Source organism: Prionailurus viverrinus, chromosome A2 (genome assembly GCF_022837055.1).
Source record: "Prionailurus viverrinus isolate Anna chromosome A2, UM_Priviv_1.0, whole genome shotgun sequence".
NCBI lineage: Eukaryota > Metazoa > Chordata > Mammalia > Carnivora > Felidae > Prionailurus > Prionailurus viverrinus.
The window spans coordinates 16,325,949-16,342,487 of NC_062562.1; the positions used below are offsets into that span (position 1 = coordinate 16,325,949).

Sequence of the window (16,539 nt, forward strand, 5' to 3'; positions counted from 1 at the left end):
GTAGTTCCCCTAACGAAAGCTTGAGGAGCAAAATCACAGGGTTTCCACATATTTCTGGTAGCCCTTAACCAACAGGCAAGGTCTTGTTGCCATAATTTCTTGATCATGGTTCCTTTTAGCAATGACTGGACTACTCCAATCAGAACCGTGTGGGCACATCCTATATGACTGACCCTAATCATCTCACGATCATTTATATGAAAGAAGGAACTAGAAGTCAAGCTTTAATGCCAAAGGCACAACATTCATGCCTTCTACATGTTATTCGTCTATCAGAACATCAAGACCTACAGAATTTGAATTCTTTACACACCTCCAAAAAAAAAAAAAAACCAAGAAAGAGAAACATCAGGAATGACATTTAAAGAGACCCCCAGCTTACAGAAATTCTCCTCCTAGGACCAATGGAAACAGGTACCAGAGGAATCTGGGGGTTCTACTCTACTTCTAGGGCCTGTAGAGGATGGAGACAAGGAAACTATCCACATCACCCCTGACTTGTGATTCTTCCACAAAAAGCCAGTGAGCTCTCACGCCATGACGGCAGGTGTATGAGGTATTCCTGAGGTGGCATGGGATGGTGGCTACAGTCTATGTCCTTAGAGACACTAACCTCTCTGGGTCTTCAAAACATTCTGCACTGGGTATCCCAAGGAAGACAAAAATCAAGGTAGAAGGGGAAAATCCACTACCCCAAATTAAGAGACCCTACCACATCTGATATGCCAGGAAAGATACTTTGTTTGACTTGACCTTTTTGAATGGCTGCTTTTGGGGTCTGCTCCCAATGAGAAGGTCCTCACTCTGACTTTACATGCCCACCTCCCTACACATGCCTTGCAGGGAGATAGGGTCTTCCTCTAGCCGCACACATGGCTCAGGGGGAGTGCTCCGCAGCCATCTTTCTTCCCGAGTAGGCTTATAAGCCTACTTTTTCTGCTAGCATAGCCGGAACTCTCCAACGAACCACCTGAAGCCAGTAAAGACCTCTTTCCAAAACCCTTAGAGAAGTCCCCTCCCTTTGCCTTTGTAAAGCTTAGTGGTTTGGTAAAGAAAACACGCTTGGAGGAAATACAAAATCTTACTTCTGAGGAATCTCTCCTTGTGATGAGATCACAGGAAGTACATTTAAGAAGTAGTTCCCCATAGAAGATATCTGAGTGAACGTCTCTTGATCCTCTTGGCCTGGGAACACACAACCTCTTGGAAGTTGTGCCTATCACATCCCCCTCTTTGCTGAGTCTGCCTCACATACACTCTTCAGGAGTTTTTTTACAAGCCTCTGTGCACCTGCCTGCCACACCCTTACCTGCAGAAGGCCCCTATGTTCTCCACCAGGTAGCACTGGCCGCCATTGTGACAGTAACTTGGAAAGAGGTCGCACACTGACCGGCAGGAGCCATTATGTCGCACAAAGCCGCTGCGGCACTCAGTGCCATTCTCGCTTGGGGTCAGGTCCCTGCCTGGCTCTCCAGGGCGGGGCCTGAGGGCGATGCTGCTGCCAGGGACCATCCCCAGAGTATGCTGTGGGGGGACAGCATGCCACCGACTGGTAGGCTGGCCAGTCCCGGGCCCCAGACCAGGCTTCTCGGTAGGCACCAGAAGGTCACTTTCATCTTCCAGGTCTCCACCTCCCGCTGCATCCTTGTCATCCTCCTCTTCCTCCTCCTCTTCATCAAGGTCATCATAGAAGGATGTGGTGGGGTAGAAGTCAGATTCATCAAAGGGGGTGAAGTCATCGTATAAGTCAAGCAGGCTCCAGGAAGGGGTCTCTCCCCCAGTATCAGGGTGGTGCTCTGAGGTTCCTGGCGACCCTGGGAAGCTCTCCAGGTCGGCACCACGGCCCTCACCATCCAATCCTTCGAAGTAGTCGATGTCAATTATATCTGACGCTGGCTGGGGCTCCATTGTGCCCTGAAAGGGGAATGTGGGCTCTGGCCCATGAGGGTCATGTGTGCTGCCTCCCAGGTTCAACCAAACCTCCAAGGGATTCTCCTTGGGGTGTTCTGGGCCGGGGCTCAGCATGTCGCCAGGTGTGGGGGAGGGTGGTCTGCTGGCCTCTGTAGCCTTGGGGATGGAGGGGGCCATCGATGACTGTCCCAGGGCCTCCTTGGGAGCCGGGAGCGTGGCTGGAAGGGCCTGGGTGTCGCCGCTGCCGGCCTCTGCGGTCACTCCACCCAGGCCAGGGCTGTCAGCCTCCAGCCAGGGTGCGCCGGTCACCGCTGCCGACGCCTCCAGCACCTCCTCTGGCCCGACACTAGGCCCCATCATGGCCTGCTCACCGCCAGGTGCGGTCCACGAGGTCTCGTCTTCCTCAGCTGCTGGTGGGCCGGCCTTCTCCCTCGTTTCGTTGGCAGTCGGCTCCCTCGCCAGGATGCTCTTCACCTGCTCGTGGGCCTCGACGGCGCTGCCAGCCTCACGGGCTGTGGACGGGAGGTAGGGGGCGCGGCGTCAGGGCCCCGCCCCCCGCCCACCCGAAGAGACCAATTCAAGGTTTCCCAAGGGCCCGCCCCCACCCCGCCCGGGACCTTCTCTCGCTCAGGCCCCGCCCCTCGGCCATCATACCCCGCCCCCGACAAGCCCGCAGTGTAACCGCGGCGGCTCCCACCTCCCGCCCAAGGCGGAGGTTTTACCCTCCGGGCTCCACCTCACCTCCAGACCCCGCCCTAAAGTCGCACCCTCAGGGTCCCGCCCCACGCCAGGCCCCGCCCCAACTCTCATCCTCATGGCCCCATCACCTCAAGGTCCCGCCCCGAAGTCTCACCCTCAGGCCCCTCCCACCGAGGCCCCTCCCCCAACCGGCACCTCTGTCCGAACACCCGGGCCGGGGCCGCCCCCAACCCCTCGGCCTCCCCCAAGTATCCCACCTCTTCGCGCGCCCCTTCCCCCGCCCCGGTCGCGGGCAAGGAGCTGCCCCGCCCCCTTGCCACAGCTCGCTAACTCCGCCTGTACCCGAGGCCAGCGGGACCCTGGCCCAGGGTGGGGCTCGAGGGCCGCGGGGGTCCTGGTCGCAGTCGGTACCTACCCGGCGCGGCCCGGGCGGCGAGGACCAGCGCGGCCCCCAGAAGCAGCAGCAGAGGCGGCGGCCCCCGGCCCGGGCCCCCGCCCCCGGCTCGGCCCATGGCGCGGCGCCCCGACCGCTGTCCGCGGTCTGCCCGGCTGGCTGCGCCCTCGGCTCACCGGCCGCCGCGCCTCCCGCCCGCGCTGCGGCCGTCTCAGCCCACGATGGGCAGCGCGAGAAGCCGCATGCCGCCGCCGCCGCCGTCCGCCGCTGTCCCCGGAGCGCCGCGCCTCCCCGCCTCCCCGCGCCGCCGCTGCCGCGCTCAGCGCCGCCCCCACCCCGCCCGCCGCGCCCGCCCCGCCGCACGTAGCTCTGACGCCGGCCCGCTCGATCCGCCTGCCGGGGACAGACAGACCCCCGGCTCGGGACGCCGAGACAAACGGACGTGGAGTAGCGCGGGTGCGGAGCACAGCGCCGTGCGTGGCGTTAGCCGACAGGTGCACGGGCGGGAGACCTGTGGGGCGGGGCCCGCCCTCCCCGTGGAGAGCTGGCACGGGCCCCCCACCTGCGAGGAACCCACCCGCCACGCGGCGAGCACGGAGGCGGGGGCCCAGACACCCGCAAGCTTGGGGCGGGGCTCGGAAGGGCCGCAGGGGGCGGAAGCCCGAGCTGGAGCTGTGGAAATGAGCTGAGCCCGGGGTGCACGGAGCCTCTCAGATTTCTGCGCCAATGCCGTGTTCGGGGAGGGGAAGGGTCTCGGGGAGGTGTGCGGGTGTCCACGAGGGCGGGGCGGGCGCTGGCAGCGCCAGGCAAGGGGGCGAAGCCGACGGCCCGGGCTCTAATCGGATCAGACCTAATCCGTCCGTAGCCAAAGCCCATACCTTGCACAGCCAGGCCCGCCGCAACGCATCCCAGGGGCAGGGGGCAAGACCTTCCTCAGACTGCGACTACCCCACCTTCCTTCTTGCCTCTTCGGGGCAGCCTGGACAGCGGCCTTTAATCCTGGTCCCTTCCTCCCAGGATACATCACCGCCCATGTGCTCCAGGTCACCAAAGTTAAAGCTCCTGGACAGACCCAAATGGCCTAGATCATAGCCTATGGACGCGCGGGCACCAGGCCCAGCGTTAGAGTAGTCTGCGGGCCGTCCAAAGCTCAGTTCGGCCAGGGACCCCTCATCCCCAGAGCCCTGCTTGGCTGGAGAGTTGTGGCCTAGTTACCTAGTTTATTGCCCAAAGCAACCGTCTACCTCCTGATGTGTTAATGACCCGAATGATGACATTCAGGGTCAACTTTAGACGTGACACCCCTGGTATTTGAGACACTCCCATCTCTGTAACTAGGCAGCCACATAGATGGCTAAATTGGAGAATCTATCCCTTAATGTCCTAGCGTGTGGCTCTGGATAGGATTTCCTTGGTTCAAAGTGTGTTTCTCTCACTGGAACAACTACTGCAGCGGTCTGTTAAGCAGGCCTGGTGTTCCCTTCCTTCCAGGTCTGCCTGGCAAACTCCTTACCCCAGAAAGCTCAGTTCCTGTCACCTTTTGCCTCTGCGAACCTGTCACTGAATTGTCTACGATAATTCCCCACTGGATTGCAAGGCACTTTGCACAGGGTCAGGCACAGGGAGGCTCCCTGAGGTGTAGAAGCATAAACAAATGAATGGCAACCAGGTACTCCCACCCCAGAACCATAGGTCTGGAGCTTTCCGCAAAGGGGCTGACTTCCTGAGGCTCTTTCCACATGGCTTCTTGCTGCCTCTGGGGACAGGAAATACCAGTTTGGAACAACCACCTTCTCTGAGCAGAGGGTCAGGCTGGGCTTTGTACTTGTTGGTTGGCCACAGAGGCACTAATACAGCCTCCAACCCCATCTCGCTTCCTTTGTCTGTAGCTTATCCCTGTATCTTCTTTTTTGGCCTATGTACATGTTTTTAGGCGTTCCTCTGCTTCTCTGTGTCTCCTGGACTCTTGAGTGGTGGTTTGTCAGAGTGGAGGATATTGGTGGACACATCTATCTCCTCCTTCTTGAGGCCAGTCTGTGTGGGAAGGATGCCTCAAGGATGGGTCCCTTTGAGGTCTGGGGTATGACAACTACTCAAGTGTTTTTTTTTTTTTTTTTAATTTTTTTTAATTTTTTAATTTTTTTTTTCAACATTTATTTATTTTTGGGACAGAGAGAGACAGAGCATGAACGGGGGAGGGGCAGAGAGAGAGGGAGACACAGAATCGGAGACAGGCTCCAGGCTCTGAGCCATCAGCCCAGAGCCTGACGCGGGGCTCGAACTCACGGGCCGCGAGATTGTGACCTGGCTGAAGTCGGACGCTTAACCGACTGCGCCACCCAGGCGCCCCTCACGTGTTTTTCATAAGGTCTGAACGGGGCCATTCTTCCACTTCTTTGTTAAGACTCGAGCTACTTGCTTTTCGTTTTAAAATATTTTATTAAATATTTAAATATATTTTTATTTTCAATTAAAAATTTTTTCAGTAGGCTCCACGCCCAGCCTGGGGTCTGAACTCACAACCCCAAGATCAAGAGTTGCATGCTCCACCAACTGAGCCAGGCAGACACCCCTTAAGTTCAATTTTTGAATTATAACGAGCATATGGTATAAAATGAAATATGGAAAGTCTCCTTCCTCAACGACCTTCTTCCCTTCCTGGGAGACAAATTTTAACCTTCTTCATTTTGGGATTTTAAATCAATGGTTGCCACTCACTTTCATTCTGATCCTCCCTAGCAGACCTCACCAGCAGTTTCAGAACTCAGCACAGCATACCTGGTTTGGTGACACCTCTGAGATGGATGGAAGCTCATCGTGCAATGGGGTGTGACACAGCAGGATTCGGCATCAGATCTGTGTGACCTTGGGAGAGTCAGTAACTCAACTCACATAATGTTGAAAGTGGTAAACATAGTGTCCAGTGAATGCAATACTTTTTCTGGGCACAGTGGTTAAGACATAGGAGTGAAAGAAAAGGAAAATTAGCTCTATCTAGAGCTTGTGCCCACGTCCATTCAAGTTTTTTGCATTTGGGCATCAGGGATGCTTTATGAAGATTCCATATACCTCGGAGGTTCCTATTGGGTTTGGCAACCTGCCTCCAGTACCAAAGCAGGCATAAGGCCCATTGCCATGGCTACAGCCTGCCTCCATGTGCACAGAAAGCCTCTAGCTTAACTAGGGGGCTGTCCAGGGCAGGAGCTGCTCTGGTTGCCATGGCTGGGACATACTTTCATCGGGACAGGATGCAGCATGGTTCCTCAGTAGTAACTACTGTCATTTTAGTTTTCCTAGTACTGTAATTTGTCTCGTTCTTCACCATCATGCTACAAATACCTTACCATTTTGCACATTTGCACACTGACACAGATTGGTAAGGCCAGGACTTATGCTAAGATCTTGATTTCAAACCTTTTCATTCTTGGTTCATTTCATAAGAGTGATCAGGATGCAGAGGTCAGGCCTCACTTGGCAGAATGGAAGCCCTGCCTCTCTTCCCAATCCCAACACCCACACCTGGGCATTGAAACATTAATGCTATGATTTCTTAACAGGGTAGAGTGTGACAATAATCCAGACTCATGTCCTAAGTCAGAGTCAGAAAGGGCCATCTAGCATGGCCTCTCCCCTGCCAGGAGAGTTCTGGGCTGCAGGGCAGTCAGCTCTGACCACTTTGGAGGATGGGGGGCTGGTAGTGGACCTTCTTGCACTATTACCAGGAAGAAGGGAAGAACCAAGGGCCAGGGACTTGAGTTATTTGCGCTGACAACCATCTCCTCACGCAGGAACTGGGTTCTTCTCAATTGTACAAGTATTGATCCTAGAAAAGCATGTGACAATTTAGAGGTGGGCATCTTGTCCAGGCAGGCAGTGGGTTTGCTGCAAGACTGCTGCAAAAGCCCCTGAATTTCATTACCCTAAAGCCAAGTCATTTGGGAGAAAGCCACACAGCACAAGCCAACACACCATCAGATATGGAGCAACTAGGCCTCTCCCAGCTGGCGACCTCTCCAAGTGCTTCTCAGGAACCCCACAGCTACTGTACAATAAGCAGACCAGAAAAAGGAATGCCAATCTGGATGGCCATGGGAAATCCGTAAGTGGCAGGGCCAAATCAGCCATGGAAATCAGCTTGTGCAATGGCGTTATTACCATCCAATGTCACTGCTGCTTCCTAACTCCCTCAGGAACCATCTGGTGGTAGTGAGAGCACCTTAGGTGGGAGGTTGCCATAGAAGAGAGTGGGGGGTATTTTCTTTTCTCAGTTGTCTGAAGGTGGTGGTCACAGTGCTGTATTAAGGCATGGCTATTTTGCTGAAGTCTGCAAAGGCTATACCCTAAAGGTCTGTAGTGGAAGGGCCTCGAGAGGCCTCTGGGGACACAGGAGAATAAAGATGGCTCTAGTTCTTCAAGGCAGGAACAGGAAGAGGGGATCAGAAAAGGCTCTCCCTCCTTGGGGTCTCATGAGTTGGGAGAGCTAGCTCCAGCTGTTTTTGGAACCTCTGATTAAGCTGATTCACAGGACTCTCCCCCTTTAGTCACTACTGTCTCAGCTCTGGTTTCAAGTTCAGGGTCAAAGGTGCTTCCTAATAGGAGAGGTGGCAGGCCTAAAAACAAGCCACAGGGAAATGAAGTCCAGGGGGGCCATTCACAAGGAGACCCAACATCAGGGCTCCTGGGCTTCCATCCCATTCTGCAAGGTGACTTTCTTGGATGGACATAACCCATTAACAGGGGATCAAAGTACTTTGACCTCGTCCCCAAGAAGTCCTCCGTCAACAGGAACAACTGAAGTGCCATCATGTTCCAGGAACGGTTGAACAGAAAGTAGCGGGGTTTCCATAAAGACATGTCAGGGCTGGCACTGCATATCCAGACAAAAGGGTGCTCTATTAGGATGAGGTCTTCCTGGAAAGATGAACCCTCCTCGGGTTACCACATCCAGCGGGACAGGACAGGACAGAAATTGTGAAAGCACATACAATTCACAGACTATTTACCTTACCCCCCAGAAAGCTCAATTACACCGTTTCTTTTTCTTCAGGAACACTTGGCACTCTCTAAAAAATCCTATTTCTTACTAGCTACTTTGGGTCTGGTATTCCTCCACCTCATAAGAGCATAAGCAGCCTGGAGTGCAGTGGCCTTGCCTACCTTATTCATAGTTATTATTTCATGGCATGCAAGGTCCAATGCCTGGCACATAACGCCTGCAAATGTTAACTGGGCTAATGGAGCTCATAGGATGGACTGCCAGGAACCGTAGAGATCTTGCTCTACCATACAGCCTTCCTAAGTAGTGGTTCTCAAAGGGTGGTCCTTTGACCAGGTGCATCAGGATCCCCTGGGAATATGTTAAAAACACAAAATTTCAGAACTCACTCCAGACTTACTGAATCAGTTCTGAGGGCGGGGCTCAGCTGCTTGCATGCGAAAATTCCTATCGGTGACCCTGATCCATACTGAGGTGGGAAAACTGCTGTCCTTAATCACATTTGGGGGAACCACACCACAGTAAGGATCTGAGGAGACTGTGAGAGATTGATTGTACATGTCCTGTTACGCTTTAAATAGAACTCACACTCAAGTTTATAAACCAGTCTTTAACTTGGATCAAGGATTAACCTCCTTCATCACCCTAGGGTAGCAATGAACTCTGGGGGACCCCGCTGGCCTGAACACCCCTTACTGGAGGGAAGAGTTGGAACAGGTCCGAAAGCAAAGCACAACTGGCCCGGCACACTTCTGGGAGAAGCCGAACGTTCACCTCTCTGCAGACCCAGATTCCACTTTTTTTTGCCTCACTGGGTTCATAAGCATCTTGAAGGCAATGGCTTCTGTCTTCTGCACAGGGTTTGCATCTGTGGGTGCTCAAAGGCTGTCCTTAAAAGTGTATCAAGGTTCACAGAATTAACTGCCCTTAAGGCCTGCCTCCAACTTGAAGCTGTCTACACTGCATCCTGACATTCTCTAGCTTGCCAAAGCAAAACTGCTCATTCTTCTCTTGGCAGGGTCAGGATGTTGGCCATACTCCTTTCTTCATTTTTACCATGGAAACAAACAGTGGGCAAGGCACATTTAACTGTGTACTCCTTAAGTGTCATGAAATGGTCAGTCAGGAGGCCCCGAATCACTGAACTTTAATTGCTGACCAGGACTGGGTGGGGCTGAATATTTAGGTTCATAGGACACATGAAGAGACTGATGTGTGAATGCAGAGAATGGGACTAGAATCCAGAAACGTTCTATTTATTCACTGAAAAAGGGAGATTAGGCCTTCTTGATCAATTTCCTCCAATCTTCCCAAACTCCCTTCTCCAAAATAACACCACACTGAGAAACACGTTTGTACAAAAAAACCCCCACGTATTATTCCCACCACCCCCCTCCCCCCACAAAATTGGGTGGCTGTATTACAGGAACGAAACCAGATCAAAGACATGAAAAGAAAAAGTCACCACTTATATTGAAACATAACAGTGTTAAGAATTCAGGTATTCTGTAGAATTGTTACCAGCATAGTAAAAATATTTCCACCTGGATCTTTTAAATTTGAAAGCGATCACATTAAAGACCTGAGGTTACAAGGGACCACAGTATGAACCAGAATTCCATTTTCCTTCTAAGAACCCAGTGGAAAAGGTAAGTATTTGGAATGAGTTTCCTTTGGGAAAGACTGGCAGGAAATAGGGAAAAAAAACCCTGGCCACTGTCAAAAGGCACTGGGATCTTTCTGGAGGCAAATGCATTGGAATCAAACTCCAGCAGGAACGAGCTCATTTCCACTCCGAGAGTCTAGAACACACACACAAAAGGAACAAGGTCTCCTTGGTTCCAGTACTCTGATGGTAACCGGGGCTACCTGGTTAGAGGCAACACCTGAGGGTTTGAAAGGCAAATTTTAATCGTGGTTTTATTTATTTTTTTGCTTTCTGATACTAAGAGAAAAAGTTGAGGTGTTTTACAAATACCTCCCTACATCCTCTCATATGTAAAGCTTTACAGAATATATAGAAAAAGATACCCAAAAGGTGTTCCACTTTGCATTCTAAATAATGAAACTGCCACTTGAGAGTGTGACATGAAGAGGCCAGGTGCTTTGGAAATCAAGCTCCACCAAACACACCCTTCCCCCATCCTCAGAAGGATAGAAGGCAGGAAGGACAAGAGAAAACCAAGAACTCTCAAGTCATTCATCAGCAGGGGTTGAAATGGGCTCAAGTTAAGGCATTTTTGTGGCTCTTCCTCTGGAATGGCATTCCAATCTCCCACTCCGAGTACCCCAGCCCTCAAAAGCATGATGCTCTGATTGCCAACTGGGTTCCTTGGTACCCCCAGCATCTCCTTGACAACCCTGACAGATGGAATGTGAGATCTCAGAAAGGGAAGGGAGAAGGTATGAGAGGCCATTGATCCTGCCCCACTTCTCCAATCCCATCCCAAACCTAAAGTACCGCTTCACTAAACCCCACTCACCCTGGACTGCAAGAGGTAGTTTGGGGACTTGAACCCCCAGCCATCCTAACCAAGTTCCATGAGCTAGAATGTTTAAAACTATCTACTTACTTTTTTCTTTTTTTTTTTTCCCGTTTTAAAGGTTTTTTGAAAGAGTGAAAAAAAGAATGAGTGTACAAAGCAGTGAATAGTGGACTAGACTCATTCGATAGTCATTGCCCTAGACTCCTACAGCTTTCCTGGCTAGTCTAGGGAACTAAGGAAGCCTCCCCAAATCCCTCCCCCAAACCAACAAACCATCTGCATAGAAAGCCAAACCGGTGGGCCAGGGATGGAGTGGGTCTGCTCTAACGCTTGTGCGCTACCCTACCAGGGACTGAAGGGGCGTGTTCTGCTACTCAGGGTGGAGGTCCCTCATGGTCCTTGCTGGGAATAAAATCAGTGGGGTCCCTTCCCCATCTCTTCGAATTTTGGTGCGTCTGTGTGGGGCAAAAGTCTCATGAAACTTCACCATCAGCACCAATCTCAGCTCAGGTTAGCAGAAATAAGGTCACTTATAATGCCTTTAGGTATGTTCCTTTTGGCTATTCCCTCTGCCCATCACCATTTTTTTGGTTCCTATTAACTTAGGATGCTCTCGTTTAAAGCAACAATGACAAAAGAAAAAAAAAAGATAATGATTATAAAGCATTATCCACATAAGACAAAGCAAAAAACTGTGGGGGAGCCAAAATGACAGACATCAAAATCTAATGCTGACAGGACCTGCGGAGAAACTGTACGCATACCCCACACCAGGCTGTGGGGGATGCGGGCTACTGTCAGGATGACCAGGGCACACTGTCACCATAAGCCTCTCCTTGTGTACTGGCTGAGGAACTAACACAAGAGGTGTCAGAGCATGGAGAGGGCTGGCAAGAGGAATGGGGAAATATGGGATGCGTGCTTGGGGCTGTGAGGAGAAAAATCCTAAAAGAAACCCAAGGAAGCTGAGGAACACAAGTCTCGTCATCCGCACTCCAGCCGGTGGCGCCGGGCGTGGACGCGGCCTGCATCTTCCAGGCTAGGGGGCGGCCGAGGCTGGTGGGCCTGGAGCAGGAGGCGGAGGGACTCCATCCGTGGGCGGCGGAGGCGGTGGCGGCTGCTGCGGCGGAGGGGCATCTGCAAACACAGCCAAGAGGGACTCGTCATTGCTGGAAACGCAACGGCTTGGGGAAGAGCCCGTTCAGAGAGAAATGCCACGGGAAGTAATTTTCCTCGCAGCAGGCAATTAACACAGACTTTGTGGCACTGCCGCCACTGCGGTCTGCGCAGTTCAGGTTCACTGGCCCTCCAGGTCCCCGCTCAGGTGCTGGGGTGTCTGAATCTGTCCCAACCTCCTCCAAGGCGAGGCCCACCCCTTCCAAGAACCGCTCCAGACCTTGTCAGAACTTAAGTGTATTTTGAGTTTATTGCATTTTGATGGTTCTAATTGTTATTTCTTCAGTTAAATGATAAGCTCCTTCCTGGGCAAGTTCTGTGTCTTCTTTCTCTCACAGTGCCTGGCCTAGGTGGGCACAAAATAGATTATCAATAACTTCTTGTTGATTTAAGTGTCTCCACCAGGGCCAGAGAGCTTCACTCGAGGCGGCTGCTCACAAGGTGGACAGTCCTGGGATGCCCCACAGCTCCTGAACTGCAGTCCTTGGATTTTTGGCCAAAACTAGGTCAGGTCCTGAAGGGAACAATTAGTATCAATGTCTGGGGCTCTTTCCTATTTCAACTTTAGCTGCTTAGCGTACAAAGGAACCCTAGAGATTATTTAATCCAGGGCTTTTAAAACCTCTTGATTTTGTCAGAAATAAAAACATATGAAACAAATAAATAATTCAAGCACAGCCTTGCTCACCGGTCAGTTCATCCAACCTTCCCCCCAAGAGATTGCCACCAAACTGCCAAAGCTCTTCAAAGCTCTGAGAGAGAGCCCACTGGTCAAATCTCTTGAGTCCTCTTTTCAGGGGGGGAGACTAAGGGCTGAAGGGAGGAAGCACCCTGGCCGAGGAGGCCTGCCTGGTACCCAACAGCCAAGTCAGGGGCTCAGAATCCCTGAAACACTCACTTGTGGCAGGTAGTGGGGACCTGAAACCCTCCATATTCTCAAGGTGCTCCCCTGACGGCCCTTCAGGATGAAATCCTGGACAGTGGTAAAGACCAGTGATATCAGCTCTTGCAACTGGGATGGCAAAATGGGCAAGTCTCCTGGCAGGCTGACACATTTGCCTACCATCTGTAAGTTAACGACGTGAAGGTTCTCTTGCCAAGGAAAAGAAGTATCCCTATACTACAACCTCTGACCGGGACTCAAAGGAGATCATTTTTTCTATTGTCATGATCCTATACCCAGCTACACGGCTTTCTTCCATGCTCCCACACTATCTTAGTCCCTAGGGGCCCAGAGAGAAAGGAGATGCGCTTTTGTGCAGCCTGCCTCCTGGCCCTGTGAAGCCTCCCTGAGCGCTGCAGCGCACTCCAGGCACTTTGTGGTAAATCCTGTATACCACTATCCACTTGTTCGTTTCTTGTTTTCCCAACTACAGCTCCTGGAGACTAGGAATTCTTGAGACCTTGCTCTCGGTACCGTCAATAGGAGTTGACTCCTTGGCACATATGTGAACATCTAAATGAACCAGGACTAAAGACGTGGCTGGGTTATCTGGCCACTACTGACTGCATTTTGGGACCATTCTGAGAAGATCTACAGGAGTAAAGGACAGGTCAGAGCTTCTGAAGCAGTCTTCTGGAGGCCAGGACTGGGGGAGAGCAAGGAACTGGCTTCATGCACCTGCCAGACACACACTGTGTCTTCTCCATGGAGTCTGCTGGGACCTCCTGTTCCTTCTCAACACAGCCCCTCAATACTCCCTCCTTAGTCTAAGTTGCTACTACCGCCATCCCGGAGTAGATATGAGAAACTTGTTATTTCTGCCCTAAACTGTTTTTTTCTTTCTTTGACCCTCCAATTTTGAAACCTGTGTCCATAGAGGCTCCTGTAGGAAAACAACTAGCAGCTCAGTATGTCTAATAAGATTCAAGCTAGACCGGCTTAAATAGGAGCAGGCGAGGAATGACCTTTTGGCCTCCCCACAGACCTCAGGGTCCAGAGTGCAGGCCACAAAGGTTATGGCACATGCAGCCAAATGCTGCAAGCATTTGCACTCGTCACCTGTGCACCTGCTCATCAGGGGCGGTGAAGAGCATGGACCACAGATCGATCTTCTGGAATCCCTGTCACAGGCTGCACTGTCCACGGACCTGCCACACTATAGATAATCTAGAGAACAAAGCCTTTGTCCCTTGTCTCCAGCCCTCCCAGAGAGACCCTAGGGTGATGCTTCCCCCCACCACGCTACTTACACATGCCGTTAGGTGCCGTGAGGGGTACCCGGGGTCCTAAGATGTTTCCTGGCATTGGAGGCATACCGGGAGGGGCTGGGCCACTCCCAGGCGGGTGGATGTTGGCTGCAACGGTGGGAATCATGCGGCCTGGCATGGGCTGCCCAGGGATCATGGAACCTGGGCCTGGTATCTGACCTGTGGAAAGAGATTTAAAGTATTAAGGTAAGTGTACTAGGAAGAAAGGGATCAATTCAATGCCCAAGAATGCTAAATACAAATACCTAACCCTCCAAAGGATTTGAAATACCAAAAGAACAATAATCTGTAATAATCTCTATGCCCAGATTTTCATTTTTTGGAAGAGGAGAAGGATAATGGGGCATCTATGGAGTGAATGACTAGCCTAAACACTGGTATAGGCAGGCAGCTGAAGAATCATTACAAGAAAAAGACCCTAAAAAAAAGCTGTCATTTTGGTTACTTTGGGTGGACAGTGGTCATACATCTTCCTGAGGACACAAAATACCAAGGACAGACCACGGGGGATGGAGAGGACTTTAACAGCACATCAGTGCATAGTCTGAGGATAGCAGCACAGTTAAGAATGAGCTTTACACATGGGCTTTGTGGGAGGAAATATCTGAAAAGGTACTGGTCACAACTGAAATCAACATTATAAAGCGATTCTGATCAGAATCTCCAAGTCCTGTCCACAAAAAAGTCTCTCCTTCAAAACCCCACCATGAAGCACTGGCCCCAGAGAACCACAGTGGTGGTGGTTGTGGGGGATTAGCAAGAAAAATGGATAATACCTTCATCTCTTTCTACTGGTTTGAAATTGACAAACGGAGACATTATACACAAGAACAGTAAAATACCTCCTTGTCTGCAGTTTCACACTGAGCCTTCAGGACTTTCAGAAAACATTTTCTGTAGAGCCAGATAGTAAATATCTGGACCTTGCAGATCATATGGTCTTGTTCACAGCTTTTCTTATTAACTAATTAGTTAAGTTTTGAAGGAGAGGGGAGGGGCGGAGAGAGAATCCCAAGCAGGCTCTGCACGGTCAGTGGGGAGTTCGATGCAGGGCTTAAACTCATGAACCGTGAGATCATAACCTGAGCCGAAATCAAGAGTTGGACACTTAACCGACTGAGCTACCCAGGTGCTTTTCAACTTTGCCACTGTAGGTAGCATGAAGGCAGTTACAGATGGCATACGGGTGTCGTAGATAATAGGTGAGACTGAGTCTCAAATATTTATGGACTCTGAAATGTGTTATTTCATGTAATCTTCATATGATATAAATATTTTTCTTTTGAGTCCCCCACCCGTGCCATTTAAACTGTAAAAACCATTCTTAGCCTGTGGTCCGTACAAAAACAGGAGATGGGCCAGGTTTGGTCTGCAGATTGTAGTTTGCCAATCCTGCTTTAGATATGAGTATTTTCTCTTAAACTCAGAAGTTTGGCTGCCAGGCTTGGTTTTAAAGGGCCACAAGCAAAGGAGACTAGTTTAATGGGGACAAACCAAGGTTGAAGCACTCTTTTGCATGTGCATATGAACTCTACATACATGTAGGTAAATTATAGTCTCTACAGAATAAGGAAAGAGAATCTATGGTTTTGTGTTTATAAATCTAGGGATTTCAGTATCTCTGTAAGGTCAGCTGTATGAAACTAAATACAGGTTTCGGGGCACCTGGCTGCCTCAGTTAGTGAAGTGTGCGACTCTTGATCTTCGAGTTGTGGGCTTGAGCCCCATGTTGGGCATAGAGATTATTTTAAAAACAAATAAAAATTTAAACAAATTTAACAAAGGAGGCACCTGGGTGACTCAGTCAGTTGAGTGTCTGACTCAATTTTGGCTCAGGTCATGATCCCAGTGTTGTGGGATCAAGCCCTACATTAGTTAGGCTCTGCACTGAGCATGGAGCCTGCTTGGGATTCCCTCCTCTCCCTCTGCCCTCCTCCCCCACTCACGTGCTCTTTCTCTAAATGGAAAGAGAGAAGAAAGAAAGAAAGAAAGAAAGAAAGAAAGAAAGAAAGAAAGAAAGAAAAAAAGAAAGAAAGAAAGAAAAAATTAAATACAGGTTTCTAGACATAGTTCTGAGACAGCTAGAAGTAAGAATGCTTGAGGTCCAATCTTGGAAAATTTGGGAGATGGGACTATCTGATAGTTAATGGTCAATTAAAACAGACAGAGCGGGGTACCTGGGTGGCTCAGTCGGTTGAGCGTCTGACTTCAGCTCAGGTCATGGTTTCACAGTTTGTGAGTTTGAGCTCTGCATCAGGCTCTGTGCTGACAGCTCAGAGCCTGGAACCTGCTTCAGATTCTGTGTCTCCCTCTCTCTCTGCCCTCCCCCACTTGTGCTCTATCAAAAATAAATAAACATTACAAAAAATAATAAAAAAATAAAACATACAGAGCAGTACTGGAGACAACTTAAGGGATGTCCTCTGTCACTGTTTAGAAAAAGCCCTGTCTTAAGAAAGACGTACAAAGCTTCAAGCCTCACACCATCTATTTCCAGTGTGTGTTCTCCTACCTAGGTAGGACCCAGACAAAGGAGGCCCTCACTACAGGGGTAGCAGTGAAGAGAACTCCGGAGGTTCAAGGGTCAGGGAAGAGTGGTCCACTGTCTCTGGGGGACAATTTTTGTAAAGCAAAGTATACCAACATCGTGCCTCAGAATAAACGGG

General features: G+C 50.7%; 2 protein-coding genes across 7 annotated transcripts in view; both read right to left on the reverse strand.

Annotated features, from left to right (window-relative positions):
• CSPG5 (chondroitin sulfate proteoglycan 5) overlaps window positions 1–3,284 on the reverse strand; it is a 52,771-nt gene extending 49,487 nt beyond the window's left edge. For 3 of the 5 annotated variants that reach the window (XM_047850921.1, XM_047850922.1, XM_047850920.1), the window contains exons 1-2: window positions 3,026–3,284; window positions 1,310–2,423 (exon numbers count right to left, since the gene is read on the reverse strand). In XM_047850921.1, coding sequence (XP_047706877.1) covers window positions 1,310–2,423; window positions 3,026–3,122 — 1,211 coding nt within the window. In that variant the 5' untranslated portion in view covers window positions 3,123–3,284. Of the gene's footprint in view, window positions 1–1,309; window positions 2,424–2,738; window positions 2,759–3,025 lie in introns of those variants that run through there. The other 2 variants (XM_047850924.1, XM_047850923.1) reach the window with 2 other exon arrangements.
• A 5,956-nt stretch (window positions 3,285–9,240) lies between these two features.
• SMARCC1 (SWI/SNF related, matrix associated, actin dependent regulator of chromatin subfamily c member 1) overlaps window positions 9,241–16,539 on the reverse strand; it is a 179,588-nt gene continuing 172,289 nt past the window's right edge. Inside the window, exons 27-28 of one of the 2 annotated variants that reach the window (XM_047845105.1) lie at window positions 13,856–14,032; window positions 9,241–11,623 (exon numbers count right to left, since the gene is read on the reverse strand). In XM_047845105.1, coding sequence (XP_047701061.1) covers window positions 11,526–11,623; window positions 13,856–14,032 — 275 coding nt within the window. In that variant the 3' untranslated portion in view covers window positions 9,241–11,525. Of the gene's footprint in view, window positions 11,624–11,646; window positions 12,177–13,855; window positions 14,033–16,539 lie in introns of those variants that run through there. The other variant, XM_047845110.1, reaches the window with a different exon arrangement.